The sequence below is a fragment of the Cygnus atratus genome, chromosome 8, assembly GCF_013377495.2.
Source record: "Cygnus atratus isolate AKBS03 ecotype Queensland, Australia chromosome 8, CAtr_DNAZoo_HiC_assembly, whole genome shotgun sequence".
Classification (NCBI taxonomy): Eukaryota; Metazoa; Chordata; class Aves; order Anseriformes; family Anatidae; genus Cygnus; species Cygnus atratus.
Genome location: NC_066369.1, coordinates 31,753,201 through 31,776,127, shown reverse-complemented (window position 1 = coordinate 31,776,127; position 22,927 = coordinate 31,753,201). Strand labels below are relative to the sequence as shown.

At 41.7% G+C, this 22,927-nt stretch overlaps 1 protein-coding gene across 1 annotated transcript in view; it reads right to left on the bottom strand.

Moving 5' to 3' along the window:
- Nucleotides 1-22,927, bottom strand: part of LRRC7 (leucine rich repeat containing 7) — a 156,947-nt gene that overhangs the window by 4,697 nt on the left and 129,323 nt on the right. Inside the window, exons 18-23 of the mRNA XM_050712363.1 lie at nt 17,434-17,545; nt 17,028-17,208; nt 14,379-16,059; nt 8,199-8,318; nt 3,022-3,240; nt 1,590-1,682 (exon numbers count right to left, since the gene is read on the bottom strand). Of these exons, the coding sequence (XP_050568320.1) occupies nt 1,590-1,682; nt 3,022-3,240; nt 8,199-8,318; nt 14,379-16,059; nt 17,028-17,208; nt 17,434-17,545 (2,406 nt within the window). The remainder of the gene's footprint in view (nt 1-1,589; nt 1,683-3,021; nt 3,241-8,198; nt 8,319-14,378; nt 16,060-17,027; nt 17,209-17,433; nt 17,546-22,927) is intronic.

Genomic DNA, 22,927 nt, shown 5'->3' with positions numbered 1-22,927 from the left:
GAGGAGGGCTTGCTGCCATCCCCACTGACTTCGTCTTGCAGACAGAGCAGTACCATGTGTATGACTTAAAACCATCACAAATGACTGTCATGTATGATGAGAGACAAGGTCACCCTCTTACTGCTTCTATGACATTCCAAACATGGTAAATCTGATATAACGGCATAGGAAGCAATGGTTCAGTGTAATAACATAAAACCTTAACTGTTAATTCTTTCAATATAACCGCCCCATCACTACCTTACACATAACTTTGCATTTCTATTACTAGCAAAATTAAGTCTATCTACAGCTATTACTGCACTGAATGTGTTACCCATGTAGGCACATTCATAGTTGGACAGAGATTCTTCTTAATAATTTCAGGCAAATGATAGACAACAGAAGTATAGCTTAATTCTAACATCATACATCAAACTGAAAAAGGGACACGACGTTATAAAGTGTAATACCAGTGTGCAGTCCCAAAAAAGGACACCAAAAATGAGTACGTTTTAGGGCTTAATCATTAAAATGCCTGATGGCATGTACATTAAAGTGAACTATCCTTTAAGTTCAAAACAGGGATTATCAATGATAAAATTGAAAGAAAGTAAGATTGCGTTAGACTGATATTTTAAAGAGCATTTTACATTTCCTATTAGAATCTCTTGTAGTTGAGAGTGGTGGGGAAATTATTTTTTTAATTTGCATGCAGATCTCAAATTTTTGATACAAGATGAAGATTCACTTTTATTTTCGTCATTTGCCAAACATTCTCAGTGTTTTTGTAAATTATGACTGCCTCCTGAAACTGAATCCAATATTATCAAAGAATATAAACTATAATAATACATTTAACTTAGAGGTACCCATAGGCTTCATTTTCTAACAAACTCCTGTCAGTTCTACTGCACGGAACAGATGAACTCACAGGTCTAAGCAAGAGTTTTCTAATCCTAAAGCACTGTATAGCTGATAATCACCAGATGTTGTATTTTTATTAGTCATCCTTCCACTGACTAAAGAGATGTATCATCCTCTTAAATGTGTAATTCCCAGAATGAATACTGAGTGTCCCTGGCCATCATGTACCATAGTGGTAAAATTTTTAACATTACAAACTAGGAGATTGCTTGTCATGGTGTTTGTAAGCCATCACTGCTTATCTCCAGGCCAGGTTGTGGTCCAGGCCTATTTTATTTGACACCCCTGCTATAGACCCTGGTATTTCAGTTATCCAGTGAAGACAATGCTGTTTTAGCATTCCAGTGACTCTAGTGACAATTTAATCAGGGCCTATACTGAGTCTTGAAAGAAAAAAAGCAAAAGAGATGATACTCCAGAAAACAGTCTGAAAAATTATCTTACACATGGGCTATAAGCTGGACACCCGGACACCCATGTGACTTCAGGTTTGATTCTCTTGTCTTCATTAAGCAGAAAAAAAAGAAAGCAAACACTGCTGCCCTAACAGAAAAATGCCAAGCATGGGAAAACTTCTTTCATTTATCACAACAGAAGTGCATAGAAATGTCATTCACGGTATCTATGTCTCCTCTATATGCACTCTAAAATAAAGCCTATTTAGTGAGAAATTTATTACTTACCTTATCAGAAGGTTTGAATGGATTGCCTTGTCCACTTATTCCACCACTGATACTAAAACCAAGGCCAGGATTCTTCTCTATTCTCACACAAAACTAGGTTAAAAAGATATGGCAAGATAAGTCAATGCCAACGCTACCTAAACAATGGCTACCTAAACAATGGCATCTTCTTCTCATACAGTCCCTTTTACCATTACTGAGCTGAGCTGACCCTCTCAAAAGCTGTTTAGCGCAACACAGTAAAATGTAAAAAAAAAAAGTAAAAGCCAGTAGAATACTGTTACAAAATGAAAGTATTTTAATTGTTTTAACATGCTGCAGTGGTACTATAATATTCACAACACTGTGTCTATTTTTGCATATATTAAAAATTTTATTTTCAAGGAAAGAAAAAAAGGACTCTTGAAAAGACAGTTCATGTTGGCCAAATTTTTCACTCTCACTTGAACTTTGGGTAAATATATGCCAGTGAGAAGGGAATCTGCCCATACATAGACTTCATCTTGTGCACTTGTGTTGTTCCAGAAGGTGTCGCACAGGCAGCACCCCTGGGTGCTACGCAGGTGACAAACACAAGCAGTAAGCAACCTGAAGGTCTTCAAACCACTGCCAGTTTTAGGGCCAGGGCCCCAGTAGCTCTGAGCACCAATGGCTTTTCCAAGTGCCTTACTACAGAAAATAGTGCTGAATCTTATCTTTTAGTCAGGGTGAATTTAAATGGCATTGGCTAACTTAATATAAAATAAAAATTACTTCAGTGCAGCTTAATGACTACTCATTGAGCCAGTCTGAACACGTACCACAAGCCACGCAAGCAATTGTTTCCAAATCTCAATGGTGTACTCAGAGACTTAATACAGGCTGCTCCTGACATGGATTGCCCAACATTTTACTCAGGAGAAAGGTTTACTAATGATTTTGAGCCTTACTCCTCATGTCAGGTGCCTCATACAGTTGTTGTTGTTGAAACCATTAAGGCCAAATATAACAGGGATAGGACCACTTAGTGAAGAAGCTGATCAGCACCCGCTACGTGCGGCTCGGGGAGCGGAGCTGCCGCTGGCCTTTTTGGGCGCTCAGCTGCAGCAGCCTGTACAAAGCTGAGCAGATCCGCACCTTGCCAAATACGCTGAACTGTTAGCTCTGAGCTAGGTTACGGAGGAATTGGTAGAAATTCAGTGTGCCCCAGTGATGTCAGCTCTGTCAGCTCTGGACAGAAACCTCGGTGCCAGACTGTGTTGCTTGGTCAAGCCAAGAAAGAACGGTGTCAGAGCCTGGTGCTGGGAAGGACAGAGCTGCTCGCCTGCCTCTGTGTGCCTCACGCTGTGTGGCACACCTGCCCTTAATGCCCCAGGCTCCCTCTTACTGCTATGCACAAAAGAAGGGAAAATGAAGCTTTTGTCAGTGTTACATTATGCTCACACTTTCCTACCTGCTCCTGATAGGCGTCCGTACTTCTCTGCCCCTTGGTCTGGATGAGACACCGCCCCGTCTGAGGTGCTCGAGAGCTCTGCGAGGAGGGGATCTGGATAGGCAGTGGTGGCTGAAACTGCTGGATGGTCACCTTGTTCATGTTTCCTTCGTACTGCTGCTCGCGGCTCCGGTGCTGCAGGCTTTGTGATCCCATTAAGGTCTGGATATGGCTACCTGCCTGTGGGGAACGCAACCCGTTAGGCCAGAAAGTCAGGAAGCTGCAAAGAAGCAATTATTACAACTTACAGAGTCAAGTCAAAGCAAACCTCTTAAATCACATCAGAGGTTTGTCTTTTGACCACGACTGGAAACAACTGTGACCAAAAGCAGTGAGGATATGTACAGTACATTTGGCAGCTCTAGGAGAATAAAGGGAGATTAGCCAGACAGAGTATGTTTTACGAACAGAAAATAGCTGTCTCCTCATGTCATAATACATGATTCTGCTCCAAATATTTCTTGAACTGAAAAAAATACAATAAATTGAAACAGAGTGCATGCTGCAGACATTGGAATGTTTTGTTTGTTTGTTTGTTTCTGAAGCTAGTTTGGAATAAGGTTTATGCCACAAATACAGATATTGTCCATTGTAGTGTGCTGTGTACAGAAAGCATGATTAATTAAATTAAACTTGTCCTAGGAAAAAATGTGTTCCTTACAAAATTTAATTAATCAAATTACCAATTTCTATGATAATTTCTACCAAACTGAAACTCTAATATTTTGCAAATGTAAGTGAAACATTGAATTTACATTGGCTTGACATTCTGATATTTTCATTAAAAAAACGGGCAATTACTGCCATTCCTCTATCCCCTCTGCACCACTGCCTTCCACATTTTCAGCAGTGATCTAACCAGTGCGGTTTGCGTTTTGAATTCTATTCCTGACATAGTAAACTTGCATACTTGCTTATTCTTCAATACATGTTCTCTATTTAGGCACATGAATTAGATAAATATTTGAGACCAATCTCTGCAAATAAAAATAAGTCAAGACAATTTTACACTTTTCCTACATACAAGATTGAGAAGTTGCTTATAAATAATTGCACACAACTTAGCTGTAAGGGAATGAGCAAAATTCCTGCTCCATTGTATGACCAAATATTACCGCCTCCATGAATTGTCACTCCATCGCATTGTTTTCAGATTACAGGCACTCATCATCCAGCAGTTTTATTTGAAGAGCCTGAACGTGAATGAGCATTATGACTGCACATCTCAGTATCTAAAAGTGTCTTTGGATGAATGGAGCTACTTAAACAGTGCTTCACATTGAGTTAACACCAGCCAAGGGCACAACCACATCTCCTCATCAAAGTCGAATCCTCATTACCTTGGAACGTTTATGATCCTGGTGGAAGAGTCACCAGTGGTGAGACTGTATTTCAGACACGATTAACTTAATACAGCAAAAAATCAAAACAATTCTTACCCACTGGACATTCACCTGGCCTTGCAAGTTATGGCAGCCAGGGCATTAGAATTATTGCATGTTGTCACAGCAAAAATACATCTGAATGGCTTTTCAAGGTTTGTCTGCAGAATACATCATTAATACAGATGCAGTTGGAGCTACTTGAGTCACTGAACACTGAAAGACACGCAGTTCCTGCAGTGACTGCAGGCAAAACTGATTTGCTCTGACGTGTTTTTTTGCTGACTATATTTTGGCAAAGGAACTAGCCAGAACAACTAGACCACATTTCTGGCAGGTCTGTATCTTAGTACATGAGAGGGATAGTCCCAAAGTGAGCAATGGCAGAGAAATCTGTTGCGTCTTGTACCCAAATCTTCAATGCCCAAACTCCTCTGTGCTAACAGACATTGATCAGCTTACTCCTGGAAAAGCCTGGTGAAGTCAGTCTGTGCTGTGAATATCCCACTTTACAGCTCAGAAAGATCTACTATTCTTCCAAGATCAGAAGGGAAGAAAAATGCCCAGGACGGACTTTTTTTGCTGTTCTTTAACTCCCCAGCAGCACCAGGCTATTCCCGCAGCAGGTCACTGAGTCTGTGTCACCCTGAGCTGTGCAGATCCACACCAAGCAGGTGACCGCATGCAGCAGGGCTCTGTGCTTTATCTTGTGCCAGGCTGCCATCACAACAGGATCCAAAAAAAGCAGAATCTCATAAATTTCACTGTTCGACTCAGATATAATCCCAGTGTATCCACCACAGCATACACAGCAGGTACACTCTCTGCCTCAGAGGAAGACATCTATTTCAAATACAAATTAAATTGTGCTTTTTCACTGAAAATCCTCAAATCTTCTTCACCAGCTTAAAAGACCTACGGGTTGAACAACAATTGCTGGAGATGAAACAGAAAGATGCTCCAGCTTCTCAGTTCTGGCTAACAGATACACTCCCAAGTCTGAAAGGGTGAGAAATGGTGACCTGGCCACTTCTGTGTGTCCCCATTTTGAGGCAGCTGCCTTGCTCCAGTTCCATAGCACACGCTTCTTCCACAGCCGCTGAGCCTGTTAGAGCCCATGCAGGGACCTCCAGGAGTTTGCGTGGCCTCAGCCTTCATGTGATCTGCTGCCATCCTGCAGTACCTGCAGAAGAGCCCAGCTACTACGGTCCAAACACACATCCCAGACCTGGATAGCTCATCTTCTCCCAGGACCATCAGCATGCACCCAGGTCGGCTGAACTGACAGCCATTCGTTTTCCATCTTCATTTTCTCACTTCGACTACTCTTTTTCATAAGGAGTGACTTCCAGGTTCCCTTTTGGTGGTTCCCCTCTGCCACACTTCTATCCCTTCCCTTTTTTCGGAGAAGCACACAACTCAGAATGTAGCTGACTTCTGTCTCATTGACTTGGCAGAAAAAGTGGGTCTTCCAGGAAGTATAAATACTGCAGTCTTTTAGTAAGTCAGTGGATTATTCAATTTAAAGATTAAAATATCCAACTTCTCCGTAGGAGAGCGATCTCATAAATTATGGGCTGATTACATAAATGATCGTAGTTAAATTAAAATAAAACTGGCATTCAATCTCTAGTCTGAACAGCAAAGAGGACAGAAACAAGCACTCACGTAATATATAATGTAGTGACTACTGCGTAGTATTCCCAACCTACCTAACATACATGAGTAGTATATGCATACTACATTAGCCTAGGTACACAGTCTATCCATTTACTGTACATGCTCTTTCCCTTGGAATAACAAGTCCCAATTTTTCTTCCAGTGGTTTCCCAAGTACAGCTCTACCATGGGCTGACTCTGCTCTGCACAAGCCCATTCACACTGGTACTATCGTGTTACTGGAAAACCACAACATATACTACAATTTATATTTACATCATTTAATTGTTCCTTATGTTGAACTTTATTTCTATAGATTTTCCAAGTCTGACTTCAAATAATTGCAGTATTTTAATGCCCAGATGCTGATAAACCAAGACACTCCAGGTGACTTCACTGAAAAAGACATTAGCGTGGTTGTACCAACACACTGCAAACTACCTCCTGAGGATGGTGGGTAAACAATTTTCAGAATTCATTTTCTCATTCCCATTAATAGACTTTGTTTGAAGAGATCATATCGTGATTTTGTGTGTATTCGTACTGTGGCTCTTGCTGGAGGTGGATAAGCTGAAAACAAATCCTTTTCTTAGAAACGGAAATTATTTATTCTGCAGAAAAAAACTTTATTATGCAGACTGTTTCCCCTGATTTCATTTGTATTCTGTACTTTATTTAACATCCACCACAAAAGTTAATTATTTTCAGCTCAGTGTCCAATATTTACAGTATAATTAAAGTAGCTGACAGCGGATGTAACGATGGATTGCTCCACTGAGTTAAGCAGATTTCAGTACAGCTATGCAATGTTTGTACTTACCACATCTGAGCAGCGAGACTCTGAAATATTCAGAATGAAACAGAATCTGCAGTTTCTTATTATAGTACCACTGATGATGCACAAATGAAAGACATGGACTTGTATTAGACTGTGTGAATGGACACGTGCAGGCTTTATCCCAGTATATGTTCATGAAGATAAGGAGTAACTCCTCTTAAATATCTCATCCGGGTTTCTTGCATACCACAGGATAACGAAACCCTTTGAACATCTTGGCTGCCAGAGACAACTGCAGCAAACAATGCCAAGGCACTGTCCTCTTTACCCTCCTGTACCTCGGGCGGAGCCTCTGGGCTGCTCTAGGTACAACAGCTCGCAGCTCCCATCTTTAAGCACTCCTCCTGCATGCGTGCAAACTATCTCGTCATTACATTTTTGGAAAGGCAAGGGCTAGTGCTGCTGAAACTGTCTTGGATAAACAGATGTGAAGCCAGTAGGGAAATATTTGCTTCATCAGTGCTGACAGTTAATTAGACTGCAGAGATGATCAATGTGCACATTATGATTCATAAGACTTTACTTCATCAATGAGCAGGACCCATCTCCATACAGTTAACAATCAGTGTAATTATCATTGCTTACACGTGCAGCTCCACCTTCTAAAGCTGATTGCAAACAGTTCACTTTGTCAAGATCCTTTATTCTGCAGCTTTATGATGATAATATCTAAAAAAGGCAGTTTCTCAGCCAATGAACAGAGCCAAGTCGGGCTGGGAGACAGCAGCCAGTGTTTTCACAGAAACTGGCCGGATCCCAACACTGTACCATCTACTGCCATGAGGTACTGGAAATTAGACACCCTTCTAGTTTATCAGCAAATGGTGTGTGCTTAGGATGTCTCTGCTAAAATGTCTGTGACAATCTGGACAGTGAGCTGCTCCCCATCTCAACACATTTGTTGTGTGTTGTTGTTTTTTTTCATGAACTCAAGAATTTAATTCAAATGAAGAATTTAAATGACATATTTAGAGGACAAGAGGGGGCTGATGGCTGTCTGACACATGCAAGAATACACCTGCTGAACCAGTGTGCCCACTTCACACACTAGAGATGTACTACTAGCATCTGCATAAATAAATACAAAAATGGGTAGCAGGAATGAAAACGTCCTTAATTCATAGCAATTGTTCCTTTAAACCTTGAGGCAAAAGCAAACCCCCAAACCTGTCCCCATTACCCTGTGCTCCTCCTTCCATGGATTCCCCAGGAGGGCAAGGGAACCGTAGCCGTGCAGCCGCTCTGCTCGTGCCACTTACCTTCTTGGTGACGGTGTCGGGGGGCACGTCCCGCCGCCCCAGCGGGTAGGGGTTCCACTGGCCACTCACAGGCACCTCATCCTGCCCGTTGTCCAGGATGCTGCTCTGCTGCGACGGGGTCTGTTGCAGAAACGGTAGGGCAGCCTTTAGTCACTGGCAAAAATTCTCTCTTCATGCTTATTTCAGTCATCAACCCAGTTAAACTGCAGCACACTATTGCTAAATGGAAAGCCTCCAGTTCCTATGGTATTTCATTAACACGTAATCACATTGCAGTGGGACTCTCTGCAAGTTAGAGATCTTGAGAGATATACAGTGAAAATAATGAGCATAATGAATGATGAGAGAAAAGAGAAAAATCATTTAACGTAGCTCCTTACTTCAGAAAAGTAGATTTTGGTGAAGTCACATACTTAAACTTGCAGTCTGCCATTAGTTAGTTGAATGAAAAGTTTCTAACTGGTCATTCAAATATCAAAAACATTTTACTGAGTACTTGCCATGAAGATTAAATTATATGCTTGTATTTTCTTAAAAAAATATTCCCCATAGCAGCAATATTGGACCTATGAGTACCGTGCCTCAAGCAGAAGGAGCTCTGAGTAACACTGCAGGTTGTACACTGCTCACAGACCTCTGTCTAGGATGTGCTGGCTTTGTTTTAGGTTAGCAGGACATCAGATGCACAACGACAACCAGCAATTAAACTCCTTCCTGAATATGAATGGACATAACACACATGCAAGGTTTCCTAAATGATCTCAGTACTTTCTCTTTTCCACTTTTCTCTCCTTCAGTCATGGTTCTCATCACTTTTTCACTCGTTACTGCACTCCTGTTTTCAGTACCTTCCAGGGCATGTGTACCTTTGCTGTCCCATCCAGCTTTTCTGTTATCTGTCTCTGTATAGCTGGAAATTTTCCTAACGTGGGTATGTCTTTTTGTGTCAGACCTTCCAAAATACCAACATTATACTACCACTGACAGCATTTTACATTATGCATTATTACATTATTATTATTATTTACATTATTATTTATATTACAAAAAAAATCATCCTTAATTCCAATCATTATTTAAAAAACCAAGAAATCTGATATTATAATTCTCTCATCATTCAAGAAGTCCTCCAGAAAAAAATCAGGAAAGATGCGATTTTCCTTGTATTAAAATGTTGCAAACATTTCCCCTGTTGAAAACACAGACCTCCCCTTAGAGCTCTCTTTGCACATACTAAGAAGGGAAAAATGAGACCAACCCCAGCACTTTTTCCACTGGTGACCCCTCCCAGCTCAGCGGACCCTGTCCTAGTGCCTGACACCGCAGTGCTGCCGCTCTCTGGCAGCACAAATCTCCCTTAATGCTGGCTAATGTGGGCCCAGAGCTCGGCCGCATAGGGACAAACGCGTTTGAAAGAAGGGCTGCCTGAGTGGGGGCCAGTTTGGGCCCAGGTGCTACAGACTTGTGTAGACTTGGTGCCTACACAAAGCCCCGGATCAGCCCCTCTGCCCTGTTTGCTGCATGCCCCTACGTCCTCATCCAAAGGGGGCACATCAGCTGAGAGCCGGGCAGCAAAGTTCTAAAATGAAGAAGTACTATTGCAAAAATCCGTGCTCTGAGGAGTAACGAAAAACAAAGGAAAAGAAAGGAAGAAGAAAGGACATCATCTGTGTGCCATGAGTCAGCCTTCCAGACCCACCACAGAGCGAGATGCCCAAGGCTGGGCTGGAAATGTGGTCGCCTCCCTGCGAGAAGAATTGATGAAGCACGTTACGTGCCCGCAGCCACGCAGACACCGAGGGATTGTGCGGAGGCAGCTTCCTACGGGCACTTGTGTTTTTTCTCCTAAGTGATGTATGGGAATACGCTGATTATTCCTGAAGGGGTGGTGCTGTACACTTCTGAGACTGAAATGCACCAAACCACAAACTTTTAAAAGAATTGTGACACAGATGCCAACAATTCAAAGCAATCTTCTGAAAAGTGGTTCTTTTGTTACTGCAGACAATGCTGGGCCTTTTTGATAAGCAACTGACTAATCTGCAGAGGTGAGTTAACACTCAAAAAGGAAAAAAATATATAGAGGATGCTTTCTGAATAAAAAAGAAAATTCTGTGATAAGTTTTCATTTTCATTTTCTGCAGTAAAACGAATTCATTTACTTGCAATATCATTCATTTACAGAGCTTGGATGGACTGCAAACCAGTAAAAACTACGTGCTTTTTATGTCTAGGTAAATAACGAAAAGCAGCAATTTAACATTTTATACATGCAATAGACTCAATGTAATAAACTTTCCCAGTTTAAGTAATTCATATACTTGATTTCCTGATCTTCCACTGGAAAACTAGACCCCACTCATTACTCTCCTGAATCGAGGCCACAAGAAAGAGGAAGAAGAGGTAAATTTGAAGCTGCTGTGGCCTGGATTCATTGAGAAATGCAAAATGCTTTAGAACATGTGAAGGAATAAAACTGATCAACAATGAACATTCAAATAATTTGTTCAGCAATAGTTTTACCCCACTTCCCAAACAGTACAGTAAGAGAATACACCCCCTTCATGCATTTCGGCATCATATTTTATATGGATATGTAGCAATGAAATGCTGCTGAAATATAAAGCAGAATAAATTCACATAAGGCCACACCAAAACATGTCCAGTTTCATGCCCTAACCATTTTCATGAAGTTCCTCATATATCCATATTTTAATATCCATATTCATTTATACTTTAAAACTGTGAAGTATGTAGGACCTTATTCTTAAATGTGTGTACAGAAATACTCCCAATGTTTGGAGCTACTGTTGAATGAACTCCTTTCAAGGACTTGTGACAAGAATTCCTGTATACCCAAACAGACAAACAAATTCTTTGAAAGAAAAAAACATGACCAACACTGGAAAGCTGTCTACGTCCAAACAAACACACAGCTACGGCTAAGATTTGACCTAGATGTCATTAACTGAACAACAACGGAGAAGCACACACTAACACTTGGACTTCAGTCCAGGGACAGCTGAATGGTTGCCGCAAATGAAGATAACAGAGTATGGAAAGTTACAGCAGGAGAAACCCGACAGTGATCTATGTGTAGTGTGTGTGTGTGCACATTGTTAAACTATCACAAGTTTGTTGAAAATCCAGTGCGCTGTGTACCTGCATTAGCTAAGAAACACTACTGCCTGCCCTCCGGCCAGCAAGCGCAATCTGGTCATGCTGCTGCCCCTAAATTCTCTTACTCTTGTATGCAGGGTTAGATCTAAACTCTTACACTGGGCACTGAAACCTCCTTTGGGAATTCACCCTGGCCAGGCAGTGCCTGGCACAGCACCAGCTGGCTCAGGCCAAACGTGCCTGCGGCCAGCCCAGCAATTAGCAGCACAGATGATGGCATTTCAGTGCCTGGATCCGTGCTCTGTGACCATTTAATTACTTACAGAGATGCAGCTAATTTGTACCAACAGCTACCGCGGCTAATGCAGTAAGGCACAGAGCAGAGCGATGCTCACTGTGCTGCTTCTAGCACTGCCGTGGTGCCACTGGCCTTACGCACTGTCCCCACAGCACATGCACGGCACCTGGCTGATGCTGCGACTCCGGCATGGCCACACACAACAGGGAGCATGGGCTCAGCATCTCCTCCCTGATATGCAGATATTTCAGCAATGTCCCTCTCTGGCCTGCTGTATGTGCTTTTCCTACCAAATATTTGCTTGTGTATAATCGTGTATGTATGTACTTATCAACAATACATCATCCATAGCTTAAAAATAGAAAAAAAAAAGAAAAGATGAAGAAAAATATTTCTATGGGGATTCCTCCAAACAAAAGTTTAACATTAGTTTAAGTGTGTTAGGCACCTACTCGTAACATATCAGCTATTACAGCATAATCAATTAATGTTCAAATGTCCATCTCCTGGAGCCTATTTAACTGCAGGTCAAACATTTCTACATCATTTTTTCTTTTTTTTTTTTTAGATTAAATAGTAACAAAACAAAACATGTTCTTCATTTCTATGCACAGATTAAGTCATTTACAAAATATAATGATTGCATCAATCTAACACAAGAGCAGAAAGCAGTAATGACAGCCATGTGAGCTACTTAATCCAAAAAGCAAGATTCTTAAAAGATTCCAGGAAAACTGTGTTACTATCATCTTTGCTTTTTGGATTGTGTCTAGTATAAGCATGAACTATAGGCAAAAGCTAAACCAGGAAAAAGCAAGGAGTATTATTAATTTATTTCGTAATGCTGGTATATGCTGGCTATCCCATACTTACTTTCGGTAGAGGTAGCTCTTGAAGCATTTGGTTTTCAAATTTAGATTTAGTCTGCAAGTTTAAAGTCATGCTTCTGCCGGCATGCATTGCTGAAAACCCTCCAGAGTGCAGCATGCCAAGGCTAACTGTGTTGTGTTTGTAAGCAGCGGTCTGAGTAGAGGAAACAACCACGTGACAGGATATGAACACACATGCTCCTTGAATCAAGTATCACACATATATGGTTAATTTCACAAAGTTTTAGTTTAAGCAAACAAACAGTACCAAGAAATAAATAGCTTTTTGATGCATGCACTGAGTCACACGGAAGCAAATACATTGCTAGTTATACATAAAATGGATACCATAACAGACTTCAACGCTGACAGCAGATGAAATATGTTGTTATCTGTATTCTGAAAACTGCAGCATATAACATGGTACAAGTCTTTATTTTGCAAATATGGCCAAATTTTGGTATGTCTGCACAACCATGGAAGGGCCAGAAAACATATCTAGCATAAAGGTGTATCAATGTCAGAGAACAAACCCTGTGCACCAAGACCCTACACCACTGTGTGTGCTCTGTGGGGGCTCCCAGGTCCCCCAGGGCAAGCCCCCGGGCGCAGCACAGCACGGCATGGCCTGGCACGGCAGCATGAGGCTTCTGCGAGGCAGTGCCTGGGCATTCGTTCCCTGGGCAGCCCCTGCACCAGGCAGCCCAACTTTGTGGAGCTTTGCTGGTCTGTGCCGCAAACAGCTAGAGGCCGGCTCTCTGCCTCTGCAGGGATCACTGGGAACTCGACATAACCACCGGTGTCAGCTTTCCACGAATTAAAATACTTCTTAGGCATATACACATTGTAAACTACGTGTAAAGATGTTTCTAAAACATCTGGGAAGTGTTTGTTTCCACCAGAAACTTCTCTACTTGGTCTGCTCCATTTCGGCTAGATATTACGCATATTCCCATCAGTTTCACATAACTCAAGGAAACTAGCTGAAGTAAGGAAAAAGCTTCAGCCTTCAAGCCAATTTGTAAAGTTTACCCATTTGATCCTTAATGGTATTTTAGTATGCATCACGTCGAGCAATTGGGAAGTATTATAAATATATTAACACCAAACTCATGGATATCTAGCATAAAATACGGATATGGACACATTCTGCAACTAACTTACGCATTAGACCACGGTAACTTTTCACAATCACTTCAGATTATGAAGTAAATCCAGATTCATGAAGTAGGCCATTAAATAATCAAAATCATTATAGAAATCATGCACTGTAGTACTTGTATTATGTTTTGTATTTATGTTTTGAGGGTAAATAAGCATAACTTTCTACTGCTAAAAGGAGTAATAAGCATATTCCTTGTTAAAAACAGTGGCAATATATATCCAGTAATATTTTTCAGTGTTAAGAGAGAGCTTTAGATCCCCTCCACTAACAGCAATACGGAAGCTAAAACACTTTTTTTAAAATAAACTTTTTATCTGTGATGTTTTCATTTATTTTGTTTTTCTGCAAAGATGTATCCAGCATCTTCTAATGCTCTCAAATCATTACTGAAGTGGTGGACTTCAGCAGCATGTTCACATCTGCTGATAAGGAGAGATTTTTAAATGTTGTTTTTTTTTTACTTCGGACAGTGCTGCGACAGGCACTGAATTAGCACCATGCGCCGCGGTGCAATACCCGCGCGGAGGCCGTGTGCCAGCCTCTGCCTGGGAATGCCTCACTCCAGCTGCTTTGTGCACCCACAGACACCTTTGCAGGCCAGTTCCTCTGACACCAATGCAGGAATTTCATTACTGGGAATTCTGGTGGTTACCACTGTACGTGCAAATAGTTTGAAATACCAAAACACACAACTAAAGGCATTAATTGCAGAGAAATGCCAAACATACCCTGTCTAACCTTCTAGCTTCTATATGTCTAAGTAGCTGTTGTCTCCAGTCAGCAGGCATTTTAGCACAGCTCTCATTTCCCTTCACAGGGGTAGGCCTTGTCTTTATATCACTGTTATCGGAAGGCTTGTCGCCATAGTTACCCAAGTTATAGTCTGATGGTATCTTTTCCAGCAGAGCTGCCATTGTAGGCCTCGCTGAAACTGGCCTGGTTTGAGAGGTACCATAACTCTCTGTACTGTAGCTTCTTGCAGACAACGGCCTCCTTTGTGTAAGGTTTTTAACTGGAAAGCTGCCAGTCTGGGCTTTCACTTCTTGGTAGGAAGGATGCTCGTCTTCGTACCTGCCATTCCTCTTGAGGAACTGAGACTCGGAGACCGAGATGCTGCTTTGGCGCTCCACAGCTCCTCGGTACGGAGGCCTGCCATACCTATCGCCTGGGGGCAGCTCATGGGGCTCACTGACCCTCCTGAACATAGACATCTCAGTGGAACTGGCCAACGAATCTGCTCTCCTCAAGAAGCCTGGCCGAGAGCCCTGGCTCACGAAGGGGGCACTGACGGCCTCCTCGTTGACCGATGGCTGGGAGAAGGAGAACATGTGCTCCACAGGGGGGTAGCCGCGGTAGGCCCTCGGGCTGACCAGCTCCTGGGGCAGGTTTTTACTCTGCTGGGGAATGTACTCAGGGTTGAGCTGGAAAGGTGGTGGTAACCTCTTTTCGGCTGTGACCTCCACTGCTCCCTGCGGGTTGAAGCTTTGGTCAAACTGGTAGACCTTCTTTGTCACGGACGACTTCTGCTGTGGCTGCACCTTGACGCTGCCGTAGGTCAGCAGCTCGTCATCCAGCATGGGGACCGACTGGCTGCGGGACATGCTCAGCATGCCATGCTCCGGGCCCAGGAGCTTGTCCACCCTCTCGTGGGCTCCTACAGTATCATTACCAGATGCATAGTTTTCTAAAGGTATATTATAAACTTTGTATGTTCCAATGTCTATCTCATCGATACTCTGTGACTTCTTAAATTTGTTAGTTTTTAAATCCCTCATCATTGGAGACAGCCTTTCTGTGCTCTTGCTGATCGAAATAACACTTTTAGAAGGGTCTGGGCGACAGTGTATATGTGAAAAGACATTTGTGAGACTTCTGTTAGCATTTGAATCGTGATATTCCCATGCTATTCCTGGAGTGAAAGTGCTAGATAATTCAGGAGACTCTTTGATATGATCTTTCCGCTCAGGCAAAGGGCTGGTGGTGGGGGTGTTTTCCAGTTTGGAAGGAAAAGCTGTCCTGTCTTCAAAAGGACTAGGGGTTCTGGTCCAATTTTGCCAAGGATTGGGAGGAGGCACTTCAGATTCGTGTGTGTTTCTGAGCGTCGGCTGCTCCAGCTCCAGAGGAATGCCAACTATCCTGTCTTGTCTAATTAACGGCCTGCGCCCATGCGCAGATGTGCTTCTAGATTTCGTGCTTAGGAGAGGGTTAGCGCTAGGGTTCTCCACCGTGCTCTCCTCTGCAACGAAGCCAGTGTTATCGTAGTGCGAGCTATCATTCCAGCTGTCGGTGAAGGTGTCGCTCAGGGGACGCCTGTCGTTGCGCTGTGGCAGGTTTCCTGCCGGAGCAGATTCCCGCTGGCTCAGTAATGGCTTTGTTTCAAGGGGCTGTGGAAATGACTGCGCCAGCCTGCTGAAATAAAACAAAATTAAATAAGGTAAAATGCCCTCTATTAGAGCACAGAAACAGTCAACAGAAAGACAAATTTATAAAGCAATTTAATATTCTCCCGTCCATATTCACGGTCTGGGATCGTACTATGAGATGTGCACTTCTGTCACTGAGCTGGCATGAGTGTCTGCAGCAGTTCATTGCACTGGAGCACAGATGCTTTAAGTATGTACACAGAGAAAATAAGAAGTGAGTCAAAAGTCCTGGATGGATCAACACCAAGTTCATATATAAATCCAGCTGAATATATTTTCTTACTGTAAAAATAACCTTCTATGAGTTGCAATTTATTTTTTTTAAAAAACAAAACTACCAGATGCAGCTTGTGCATCTTCTCACCACCAAGATGCTATGCATCTCCAGTAAGCGGGCTCCAGCCTTTGTTAATGGGGAAGAGCCTGTGCATTTCTTAAGACGGAGCTACATTTACGTGACTTACAGCAGGAACAGACAGGGCAGAGAGTTCCATGTATGGTACAAGAGTGCTTTCAGGTTGCTGATGGCCAGTGCAGATTACAGCTTTCAATGAACTGTATTGCAATTGGAGGTCCAGGGCAGAGCGATGCTCAGGACAGCATGAATACGAGACACATGCACTCTGTTAGCTACACTAAACTATAGCCAGCTGCAGCTCAGGACCACACAGAACAGAATAATTGCAGCTCAATTACTAGGCGCTTTTAATGCATGGCTATAGCACATGGTTGAAAAGACAGCTGTAGAATTACTGACATTTATAGAGTATGAATGGGTGGCCAACTCTCCACAGCCTGGGCTGTGTATGACTATGTACACCTCAGGATAATTGAGGTAAAATGTTATGATTTTGATCTCAATATCTTAACAGACAGTACACGATTACTTTGAATGTGTATGATAACATAAGACAAAAAGCAGTTGGAAGCTGTGTTAAAGAAAGAGGATCACACCTGTTTCCCCACAAAGAGTTATTCACTGCGTCTTTAGCTGTTGTCTGCAAGGACCCCATTTTAACATGCGCATTGGAGGACCCTGAGGAAGCCTGGGAAGGGGAATAGTCTGAGTAAGTGCCTGAGGAAACGCTGTTATTCAGACAATGGATCTTATCTGCTTCAGACTCATCTGTCGACTCTGAAACAAAACACAGCACATGTTTTCAGGAGGTGGTGTTTGGAAACTAAACTCCAGAAAAATGCATTTTCAAATAGATACTATACACATATATGTGTGTGTGTGTGCACAAATACATACACAATATGTTTTAAAATCAGTGAAGTGCAGAATACGTTAAGTAACACGTCTATCTATGTGCATTACATATGCTTCCATCTAGCAGGCTGTAAGTCAAGTTAGTACCTTTCTTCTCTTTACCCAGAAGAACAAGCTTGGGTGGGTACAACGGAGTCTCTGGTATGGAAGGACGAAGTTCACCTATCCTCATCTCACTGGCAGGATGTCCAAAGGCATCCTGAGGAATACAATAATGTAGAGTAAACACAGGAAACAGAAACCACTTCAAACTGCAACGAACAAACATTTCAAAGCTTTTTTTTCATGAATGTGACAACACACCGAAACCCCACCATACGGGCAGAGATTGTCTAATTATGATGATTTGTCAGCTGAAAATTCTAATTAGTCCTACAGAAATACTTGTAAAATTATGGTGATGTGTTCATTCTGAAAATGTGTACAAAACAGATGGAACTCGTAACATACATCAAGGCCGTGTAAACATTTTTGATCAGGCAAAGGTCACAAAAAATGCAAGCTGCCAGCAGAAATAAATAAAAATTTTGAATAAATATTTACTTATTATTTCAGGAATAACTGTTCCTCACTCATTTGTGGCACAAGTCTTTCCACAGATTCAGCTCTCCTTATAGCTATATTTAATTCAATTACTTTGTCTCTAAAGAGTTTTTTGCTAAATTAAAATGATTCAGATTTCAAACACTTCTCATTGAGAGTTTAGCAAATCTTGACTCTCTAAGACTTCCTGCACAATTGTTTTGCTGTTCTAGCCAGCAATAGGATACAAACTGAAAATAACATGAGTTGAAAAGTGGAAAGAAAGCTAGATGCGGTCTTAGAAAGAGACGTTTTAAATTAAAGCTTTTAAATTGGGCTCATAGGATAGCTAGCAGAAGGGAACAAAGACACAAATAGCCAATCTGTGGCATTTCTTATGCCATCACTGGAAAAAAGTGATGGAAAAAAGCTCAGAAATAAGAAAGATGCTACACTCAAAGATAGGTGACATGGGGAGACAGGGTAGGGGAAGACCCTAACTGGAGGAAGGACAGAGGTAACCCTGCTCTCAGGAAGGATGGGCAACACAGGAAACCCACGCTGGGGGAATTAGTGCATGGGTTCAGGGGAACATCACGGAGAGAGAACTGATGGAGATGGGCACAGCAAGACCGGACGGTCATGCTAACTAACACCAATGAAGATCCTTGTGGGAAGGGGCAAGAGAAACACACGTTGTCTTGGAAGCAGGAGGATGAGCTGTGATTTTGTAAAGAGGATGCAAGCTGGGGAAGGAGGGTATCTAGTAAAAACGAGGATGTGTCAGAGAGGTACTAGGAGAAAATCCATAATTAGTAGCAAAAATTAGGAAGGGAATAGTTAGGAGAAATATATTTAGGAAGAAACTTTCACTAATGGAGACAAAATGAGGATTTCTGACATTATGTTGTTAATGGTACTCCAGTGATTATGGGTCATATGGTTTTGCAGAGAGAAGTCAATAAAGAAAGAGATGCAACATTTAGAGAAACAATTAAAAATGGAGTACCAAACCCAAAAATGCATTACCAAAATGTAAAATTCTACAACATTTTAAAACTTTATTTGATTTTACTCATAGGGTGAAAACTTTGTGAGGTGTAGCTCCATTAACTACTTTTGAAATAACAGTGGAAACAAATATTTGTTAAAGCATTTGCCATGTGATTTATCCTTGAAGAACATAATTGGATTTAAGAAACAGATATTTTAATCCTTCTACCTTTGGTGTACTACTGGAGGTAGCACCATACCAAAATAGCAAAGAACAGGCATCTTCACAGCCCATTTAATTAACTCTGTCAATGATAACATTTAAGTAAATACAGCTACATACTGATTCTTACATGATGTAATATAGTCAAGACTTTAAAACACTTTGATACCCAGAGCTCCCTTGTGGTGTATGGTATTTCTCACATAACAGTATTGATGTACATACAACTTAAAGTGAGCGATAGTGCAATAGTGTTTTTTCAGTGCAACACAATCATTTCTACTGCAGTGTAGCAAACTTATCATGCAAAACCATTTTTGAAAAATAACAAAGCGCATAGCATTCACAGAATGTGAAATTCCCCACTTTTGAAGCATAGTGTACGCTTCGATTTTTATTTTATTTTTTCTTTTTGTACCTCTGAGCTTTTTGTATGCTCTTCTTTCTCCTTCCTGTCTGGGATTTCCACAGTCGATTTATGAGTGTTGTCTGTATCAGACAGGTGACTCTTATGGAACTCTTTACTTTCTCTATCTTGCACCTAGAATCCCAATATTGTGCCATGAAACTTCTAAAAGTTATAAGCTTAAAATAAAACTACTTGCTGTAAGATAGGAAGAACCAGCAGTTCCATATTTGACATAATGGTGAACACAGGTTTTTATTTTAGTTGCATGATTTCATGAAGTTTTCTGCTATTCCTTCTTTCTTTCTTTCCTTCTTTCTTTAATTTACTTTAGCCTCTAGTCTAGCTATTCCAACAAAAATCTATCCACTTTTGAAAGAATTAGTCTGGCACTTCTGAACATACCATGAAAGTGAAAGATGTAAAAAACCAAAATCATACGCCATTTACTTTTACTCTGCTTAACAGCACCCTTTTTCTTACAAGCCCAAGAACAAAAGGGCACTAATAGAAAAAAATATATATATATTTTTAATAGGACCACTTGCAAGAACAAAGGAAAGAAATAGACACAATTGTGTTTTCTGAGAAGCTATTCCTGAAGAGTAACCACAGAAAGATACAGACAGAGGAAAGAAAAATATGTTGAGCTGTTTCCCAAGAGAAAATACATGGTAAAACCCAGCAAAATAACTGGGAAAGAGAAATATCGCCAATTATTCATGTTGACAACACAAAAACATCAAATTAAAATCTAGAGAGCTGTGATTTTCAAAATAACCTAATTCTGAGAGTCTGTTTGCAAAGAACAGAAAGCTTCTGAATAGAGCAGACCTGGGCTCTGTGCAGATGCATCATGCATAAGGCAAAGGCATGGAGGACCATTAAGGATGGATCTATTCCAAACGAACAATTAAATATACGTAGAGGGTTAGCAGCACTTCTGAACTGGAGTAGGCTAGGGCAATCTGAAAAATGACAAGCTGGCTGTAAAGAAATCAAGAAGCAAAGACAAATAAACAGATTCAGGCTAATATTATTTGGTCCATAATTTAGTAAAATTTTAATGAGAGACTAAAGAAGATCACAGAAAATGTAGCAACAGATGTAACCAGATAGATTTCAGAATATCTTCAGATACAAGTGAGACTAACTGAGGCATAGATATTTTTCCTCAGAATCACAGTTAGGTCTAGAAGTGCAGGCTTAGAAAAAAGCCTCACTGAGCCACTTACCCATGTCACAGTCTCTGCACATAAAATGGCAGTTCTTTGATCTCTCAGCCCTGTATGTGGATAGCTTCGAAGTCCCACTAAAAAGTCTTCTCCTGACAAGATCACAAACTGCAGACTGCCTGAAGCTGCGTGTGAAAGTCAGTCACAGTTCTGAATATGTTGCTAAGATAGCAATTACCAGATTGACCTAAATAAAATTCAGTCACTGATCCCGAAATGCACTGAGAGTCACCCAAAACGTGGGATTATCCCAGAAGAATGTGGAATGCAGGGTCTTCCACCTGCTCCCACATCTCTCCCACTCTTCCGCCTGCAGAGGCAGCTTGCAGGAAGGCCATTTCAGTAGCCATTAGATCTGAAGGCTGTCCTGTGTGTACGGGGTGTAAAGACAAGGTGTAAGTCCCACTAAAGAACTGAACTTGTGTGATGAGAATTTCTGAATGTGGATCTGGAATCTGAAGGTGGGAGAATGAAGGAAGCCCGCTACACGTCCCACCTGCAGGGGAGGTACAGCAGCCAGCACTCCATTACAGCATTGTCGCAGTGAGCTCTCCCATTTTCAGCTCCAGCAGGCATTCCCAGACATACAGCGTGGCTTTAAAAGGAGACACAAACTTGCTGATTTGGTGACATAAGTACATGAGGAACAGACTGGGACAGGGATAGCTTTCGGGCTCCACACAGAAAGACGGAGTAGATCCTGAAAAATAAATTGTTATGGGCAGGTAGGGCTGTTTCTGCCACGTCTTTCTGCTTTGCAGTCCTGTGGACTGGCAAGCACCTGGAGGAATGCACACTTTAACCTTGCCTGTTAGGTGATCAGAAGTACAGCCCACCAGATGCATCCAAGCACTGACCAGAACTTGCTACTACCAAAGAAGTCAAAGTCTACAAAGATGCATTTATTGTGAAAACTTCAATTTCCAGTAGTTTTATTTCAAATGGCTAAGCTTGTTTGCTGACATGGTCAGAACTCTGGAAAGATAAGCTGCAGGTTCTTATCCAAGCAGTTGTTCGTCATGTACTGCAGAGGATGGGAGACCCCGTAACGTCATCCTAAGTTATAAACCACGGAGATGGTCTTGCTCAGTTCTGTACATAGTCTTCAGTGTGAGGACAGAAGGCCCAGTACTGCTCTGAGTTACAACACCCTAATATCCGAATTGCACTCCCTGTGCTCTCCCATCTCTGGAGGAAAAGAGCTTCTGCCGCTCTCAGTCTAGATGGATATGCACCCAATTGTATATATTTCACTGGGGTGAACAGAGACATTCCCAGGTCTCTTGAAAAAGAGTCACTTTATGGTCCATCAGACAAAATCCAGGCCTACATGCCCCGCGTGTATGAGCTTGTACAGAGTGCCATGTCCAGACGTGTGATACTGCATCTCCCAGGCCCTCACTCAAGTGGGGACAGGCAGAGCAGCAGCCTCAGTGGGTCTGCTGATGCCTTGGACGGATTTTATGGAAGGTAGGCTTTATCTTGGAGACAGTTCTGAATAATGCCTCTCCAATCCAGACACACAGATAAGGTCAGGCAGAAGTCAAAGTAACTCAAAATGAACTTTAAGACATTTGACATCTTATGTGGAGGAAAATCTCTTGTAAGCCAGACCTCCAGAACAGTAAAGCTTTACTTCCCTTCTCCTTTGACAAGAAGTCACCAAGGTCATAACCTCAATAAACGTCCTTTGTACTATGGAGAAACCATATGGCAAAACTCTATAATGGAGATATTTCTGCCTCCTGATTAAATATAGGTAATTCTGTTGCAAAGAGCTTATCATGATATGGCCTTAAAGCAGACACAGACTGAAAACCTTTAGGACATATTTCCCTCCCAGTCAAGAGAGACTGCCATTGTGCATCTCATTAGGGGAAAACAGTTCCCACAAGAGACACATCAATTGAAACCATTGAAGCCAGGCAACCTGGGGAAAACAAGTGTGCAAATCCTCCTGGAAAGGCAAGATGATCTTTTAGACAGTCTCTAAAACTTTCACTAAAAGCAAAACAAAAAGAACACCTTTCTCCCTCTCAGCCCCCATTCCTCCAAAACAATCCAAAACCATGCAAGTAATGAAGTAAGAAGTTAAAAGGATTAACGTCTTATTTTGAATGGGATGAGATAAAGGTCTCAGAAGAGCCAGTGCAGCTGAGGCAGTATTTCTCTGGCTGTTAGCACTAGTAGCAGCACCAGCAT